The 6,690-nt window shown below is 60.0% G+C and overlaps 1 protein-coding gene across 3 annotated transcripts in view; it reads left to right on the forward strand.

Moving 5' to 3' along the window:
* Positions 1-2,454: 2,454 nt before the first annotated feature.
* Positions 2,455-6,690, forward strand: part of Scarb1 (scavenger receptor class B, member 1) — a 42,215-nt gene continuing 37,979 nt past the window's right edge. For 2 of the 3 annotated variants that reach the window (XM_013023191.1, XM_013023190.1), the window contains exon 1: positions 2,455-2,662. In XM_013023191.1, coding sequence (XP_012878645.1) covers positions 2,645-2,662 — 18 coding nt within the window. In that variant the 5' untranslated portion in view covers positions 2,455-2,644. Of the gene's footprint in view, positions 2,663-3,152; positions 3,224-6,690 lie in introns of those variants that run through there. The other variant, XM_013023192.1, reaches the window with a different exon arrangement.

Raw genomic sequence — 6,690 nt, forward strand, 5'->3', positions numbered from 1 at the left:
GGCCTAGGTGCTGTCCCTCAGCTCTTCAGCTCAAATAGAGCGCTCTACCATTTGAGCCACAGCGCCACTCCAGGTTTCTGGTGATTTATTAAAGAGTCTCACAGACTTTGCTGCCCAGGCTGGCTTTGCACCATGATCCTCAGACCTCAGCCTCCTGAGTAGCTAGGATTACAGGCACCTGCTACACCCACAATTTTTTTGCTTCAGTGTTTTTTTTTTCTTTCTTGGCCCAGGGTCAGCCTTGGACAGTGATCCTCCCTCTATCTCTCAAATAGCTGAGATTAATTACAGAGTGATCTATTGTGCCTAGACACTGCTTTTGGTGGAGAAACATTTAAGAATTCACAGGCACTTTGAAACCATCACAAACAAACAAACAAAAAAACTCTTGCTGATTACAACCTCAGGGGCAACCTTTTGGCCCAGGGGAAACTTTTGGAAGCTTTCTGATATAAAATTGTCACCAAAATTGTGCCTTTCCCTCCCCGCCCCCCAGGACTCTACCTGGTCCCTGAGCTTTGGGGCCTTAGTGCCCCCATGGGGTTGTAAGCCTTGGGGCCAGATACTTTGTGAAGCCCCTATTTCCCACCTTGGGGGAGGAGGACTGGGGTCCAGGCTTGCCTCCTCTCTTCAGCTTGGGAAGGTTCTCTTTGATTTGCAAGGCTGTGTGCTGTTGCTGTTTCCATGTTGGCAGGGTTGGGCTGGATGCCGCCATGTCTCTCTTCCCTGAGGAAGAAAGCAGGCACTGAACCCAGGTCATGAGTTGTTGATGTGTGGAAGTCAGAGAGCTCTAACAGGAACTGGCCAAGCAAAACTCTGATTTCAGTTCTTTATTTCTCAGAAGACACATGGAACTTGACACGGGCCAACAGGAAGAAGCCCTGCCACAGGGCTCTTCGTTCTGAAACCCGGGGACTGGTGAAGAGCTGGAGGGAGGAGACTGTGCCCCAGCCGCCACACCCCTGGCCATTGAGTTTCAGACCTAAGGCCTCCGGGGAGGGCATGGCTGCCCGCTGGGGCTCTGCAGCTGGAGGCTCCAAATGAGGCCGGTGGCCTCCTCCTCTGTGGGAGTGGCAGACAAAGGAGCCGTGGGACTGCAGCAGGCCAGATTCCCGTGCCTCCATGGGGCGCAATCTCCTGCCTTCCTAGACTATCACCACCCCTGGATTGTTAGCTGAGGAGGAACTCTGCTGCCATTTGGGGGTATCCTGCTTTCTGCTACCATCTAGGAGCTAAGTCCACAAAGAAAACATCTTTATTAGCGGGGCACCCATGCCTCACGCCTGTCATCCCAGCTTCTCAGGAGGCTGAGAGCTGAGGATCGTGGTTCAAAGCCAGCCCGGGCAGGAAAGTGAGTGAGAGCTGGCCGTGCTTCCCAAATGTGCTGTCTACCCAGCAGCCCGTGTGTCCTGGGGAACTTGCTGGAAGTGCGGGACTGTCCGGCGCTGGGGCAGGGGGACAGGGCCACCTGAGGGGAGAACCACAGCTAGGCAGGCCTGCCATGGGGGTGCAGATAGTGGCCTCCTCCATGGGTGGGGCAGGCTGCGGCCGCTGAGGACCAGGCCTTCTGCCTCCCCCAGGCGGGGCTGTGGGCGACCTTGCCGATCCTGGGCTGCCACACCATGACCCTGGCCTGTCTCGTGGACATGACACCCCTTCTTCCATGGGAGGTTGGGGTTCGCCTTGCTCCCCTCCCCTAGACTTAACTTAGCCCCCTCTGAGGACCCCATTTCCAGATGATGTCATGGGCACAGGTGGCTGGGGCAGGGTGGGTGTGTGCGTGTGTGCGTATGCATGTATGCTTGTGTGTGTGTGTGGATGAAAAGTGGCAGGACAGGAGACCTGGCACCAGGGAAATCCGAGCATGGGGAAGGAGGGAACTTCATGCCTGCTTTGTCTCTGGGGTGAGGGTGCAGATCGGGTGGTGGAATCTGACTGCAGATGTGGGCACTGGACAGACAGGTGGTTGAAATCTCCCTGCTGGGCAGCCGGGAGGGAGGCGGGAGAAGGACCCCAGGCTCTCACTCCCTGGGAACCAATTCGTGCTCAAAGGTGACACCTGAGAGCCGAGTTCTAGGTGCCGGGGCCTGGGGCAGGGGGTGGAGCGGGGCTGTGGTGGGCTCCAGAGCTCCACGGCCTGGCTGGCAGGGTGGGAGAGATGGCCTGGCCCAGCCTGGCAGGGAGCGGGGCCCCCCTGGAGGCTTTGGGGAACCCGGGGCTCACCCCAAGTTCTGAGTGGGAACAGCTGACTTACGTTGCGATCTCACGTGGCCTCACACTGCTGCCCTCAGAATCCCTGCAGAGGAAGGGACTGACCTCCCCGGGAGGACAGGTGGCTCCCAGGACCCCAGAGCAAACACGGCCCGGTCCCCCGGCCCAGGCGGAGGGCCCTGGGCCATCTGACACTGTGGTGGATAGAACCTGCTCAGAAAGTGCCCAGCTCTCCCTCCTCCCCTTCTCCCCTTAGAGTCTTCTGCATTCCTAAGCACAGGTGAGCCGGTAAACAGGATTGGACAACAATGCTGTGATGGGAAGACACTGAGCCCCATTTCACCTGACCGCTCTCCAGAGAGCGCTGAAGGGTTGCCATGGAAACTGGAGACCTTGCCACAAGAGGGGTGTTCAAAGGGAGGAAGCACATGGCATGTGCCAAGGCCCTGAGGTGGGCACAAGTGGAATATGTCAGAAGATCTGCCAGAAGCAGGAGAGGGAATCAGGCAGGGGTGCTGAAGGGTCTAAGTTGATGCCCAGGCAGTGGAGGGCTGCACTGGGAAGTTAACAGGCCTGGGAGCGTTTTCCTCAGGCTCATTACTGACAGCTCTGTGTGGTTGCTGGGTGGCTAACTCACCCTGCCACTGTCAGGACTGCCAGTGGCACCCACTGCTCCATGTGCGGGCTCATCCTGCTGAGCAGGGTGGGGGATTTGGGGGAGCCCAGCTCTGCCAGGGTCTGGTGCCCCTGCCGTGGGGGGTGGCTGGCAGCTCAACTTGGCCTGGAGTTCTTGTTTGCTCATCCATTTATTTATTTCCGGCACAAGGGCTTGAACTCAGGGACTTGCGTTATTCCGCTTTGCTTTACCTCTTCAGCCACAGCTCTGCCTTGGGCTTTCTTTTTTTCCCCGTGGTCGACTGGAGATGAGAGTGTCACAGACTTTTCTGCCCTGGGCTGGGCGGTAGTGAGCAGCTGTCCTCTGACGGCGGACTTGAGGAGCCAGGATTGTGGGGTGAGGTCGGGGTACCTGGCTGGAGTGGAGTTTGGGGGAGGGGGTGCTGGATGCAGAGGCGCACCCATGAGCTGTGGCACTGTGGCTGGAAGGGGACGCCCCGGTAAGGAAAAGCAGCCGAAGGGCCAGGCCTCGCCGTGCATCGGGCTGTTTGGTTTGGCCGGGGTCGGACCGCTCGGCTCGCGTGTGGACAGCCGGTGTGTGCGAGATCCCGGTTTGGGGATGGGGAACGGGCCTGTGGGGTTCAGGAGCAAAGCCTGAAAACCCCCAAACCCAGCGTAGACTACAATAATAAAGGGTTCCTGATTCCCGAACCCGATCCTGGGAGCCGATGGACGCAGGCTCTGAATGCCGGGCTTTTTTTTTTTTTTGCCAGTCCTGGGAGTTGAACTGAGGGCCTGGGCACTGTCCCTGAGCTGTTTTTGCTCAAGGCCAGCACTCTACCATTTGAGCCACAGCGCCACTTCTGGCTTTTGCTGTGTCTGTGTTGCTGAGGAATGGAACCCAGGGTCTCATGCATGGGAGGCAGGTGCTCTGCCGCTGACCACCTTCCCAGCCCTGGGTAACAGCCATTTGGGGAATGCTGCATAGCACCGGCTCAATTGCGCAGGTGCAGATGCCTCACCAGTGTGTGTGAGGCCTGTTGGCGTCTGTGAGGCCTGGTCCTGCTCTGTGGACACCTGGGGCGGACAATTGTCCTTGAAACTGTCTTGTTGAGATCCCAAGTTAGTGAGGGGCTGAGTGAGCTGGGAGCCGTGGGCCCGGGCAGGCAGCAGGCCCAGGCTGTGGAGGGGGTGCTGGCCAGGCCCAGGGCTGGGGCTGGGGCTGGGGCTGGGGCCTGGCATGGTCCTGGGACTCAGTGATGCCCAGACAGCCCAGCCCTGGCACTGGGCTGGCAGGAAGCTGTGCAGCGCCAGGGTGGGGCGGCAGGGGACCTGGAGGCCGCGGGCTGGCTTGTCACTTTCAGAGTGTGCCCCAAGGCTGTGGGGAGGCACCCCAGGCTTTCAGAGAGACAGGGCTCTGGCAGAGGGTGGGAAGTGCTAAGGCCCTGAGGCGGGGATGAGGGTTAGAGGCGTTTCTCGTGCCTGGTCCTGGGGGCTCTGTGGGGAGAACCCGCGGTGGTCTCATGGGGGACCCAGCCCCGGTTCCTCACAGCTCCGATCTCTCTGGCTCCTTGCTGGCTTCCCAGCTGGCGGCATGCCGGCCGGCGTCCTTGCTCTCGAGGGGCCTCCCACACAGGGACACCGGCAGCAAGGCCGGGGCTGGTCATGTGTGTGCTGTCCTTTCATCCCTGCCCTTCTCCCTCAGCCCCAGGGCAGTGCGGCGTCACCGGGCAGCCTTGGGCTGGTGGGTAAGCCACACGCACGCCGGGACCTTGGAGGTTTGGTGACGCAGAGGAGTCTGAGTGGTGGGGGTCAGGTGAGAACGGCTGTCATGGGGCGTGCGTGCCTGTGTGTGTGTGTGTGTGCCTGTGTGTGCGCGTGTGTGTGTGTGTTTCAGGGTTTTAAGCTAACTGGCTGCAGGACTAGAACACGGTAAGGGACACAACAACTCCACTAGCTGCAGGCGCGAGGCTCTTCAGGAATTCAAGGAACTTTACATGAGTTAGACATTGCCCTGGGGACAGGACCTTTTGCTTAAAGCACTTCCTGAGGACTGCCTGGTCCCAGCCTGGGAGGCACTGGCGGGCCAAGAAAAGCCAGCTTCTCTCTTCAGAAAGCCAGGTGCTTGGGCTGGGAGTGTGGTTTAGTGGTACAGTGCTTACCTAGCATGCATGAAGCCCTGGGTTCCATTCCCCAGTACCACATACACAGAAAAAGCCAGAAGTGGTGCTGGGGCTCCAATGGTAGAGCACCAGCCTTGAGCAAAAGAAACCTCAAGGAGGGGCTGGAAGGTGGCTCAGTGGTAGAGTGCTTGCCTTGCATGCATGAGGCCCTGGGTTCAATTCCTCAGCACCACATAAGCAAAAAAAAGAAAAGAGCTGGAAGTGGCGCTGTGGCTCAAGAGGTAGAGCGCTAGCCTTGAGCTGAAGAGCTGAGGGACAGCGCCCAGGCCCAGAGTTCAGGCCCCACAACCGGACCCAAAAAAAAAAAAAAAAAAGAAAGAAACCTCAAAGACAGAGCCCAGGTCCTGAGTTCAAGTCCCAGGACTGGTGCAAAAAAAAAAAATCCAGAGCTGGGAAGGTGGCTCAGTGGAAGAGTGCTTACCTTGCATGCATGAGGCCCTGGGTTCGATTCCTAGAAAAAGTGGGAAGTGGCGCTGTGGCTCAAGTGGTAGAGTGCTAGCCTTGAGCTGAAGAGCTGAGGGTCAGCGCCCAGGCCAGAGTTCAGGCCCCACGACCAACAAAAAAAAACAAAAGAAGAAAAAAATCCAGGTGCTGCCGGGCGCTGGTGGCTCATGCCTGTCAACTCAGGAGACTGAGATCTGAGGATCGTGGTTCAAAGCCAGCCCGGGCAGGAAGTCGGTCATGGGGCTTGAACTCTGGGCCTGGGCCCTGTCCCTCAGCTCTTCAGCTCAAGGCTGGCGCTCTACCACTTGGGCCACAGCGCCACTTCCGATTTTCTAGAGGTCTATTGGAGATAAGAGTCCCACGGCGCCCCGCCAGTGAAACTCTCATGTCCAGTGACCCACTCAGAAAAAGCTGGAGGTGGCGCTGTGGCTCAATGGTAGAGTGCTAGCCTTGAGCAAAAGCAGCTCAGGGACAGCGCCCGGGCCTGAGTTCAAGTCCCAGCTAAGCTACCCACCTCGTGCCTCAGTTTCCTCGTTTATGAACTGGAGCCTTCAGCCTGCACTGACAGCTGCCCAGAGCAGGGGTGGGAGGGACGCGCCCCGCGGCGGGCATCCTGGCGGCCACATGGGTAGTTTTGTAGCCGGGAAGCTGGTGCGAGGAGATAACGGGGGCTGGGGAAGGCCTCTGATAAAGCTGGGCGTCCGCAGCTTGTGCTAAGGCCCGGGGGCCGAGCCGCCCACTGGCGCTGGCTGGGATGAAGGGGGTGAGGGTGGGGGTCGGAGGAGACCAAGGGGTTGGCGCCCTGAGGGTGAGGTGCTGGGCTCCTGCACACGGGGAGCGACGGTGATGAGGGTGGGGGCGGGCGGCAGAGAAGGGGAGGAGGGGTGCCAGGAGCGCCCCAAGACCGACACCCCGGGCTCAGCCCCAGGATGGGCGGCCGAGCCGCAGGCCACGCCCCTACAAGGCCCCGCCCACGCAGCACCGCTCCCACAGAGACCACGCCCACACGGGGCCCCCTACCCCTCCCACCTCCCTTCCTACTCTCGGCGCCCCCTCCACGCGGTCTGCGCCTTACACTGGCCACGCCCCTGGCCACGCCCATCATGGCCCCGCCCTGCCCCGTCCCCGCGACCTGCACTCTGAGCCGATCTCGCCCGCCGAGGCCCCGCCCCCGAGCCCCGCCCCTCCCTCGCTCCACGCGCCCCGCACTCTGAGCCGACCCCGCCCACCTCAGGCC

This window comes from Dipodomys ordii, unplaced genomic scaffold (genome assembly GCF_000151885.1).
Source record: "Dipodomys ordii isolate 6190 unplaced genomic scaffold, Dord_2.0 Scaffold66, whole genome shotgun sequence".
Taxonomy (NCBI): Eukaryota; Metazoa; Chordata; class Mammalia; order Rodentia; family Heteromyidae; genus Dipodomys; species Dipodomys ordii.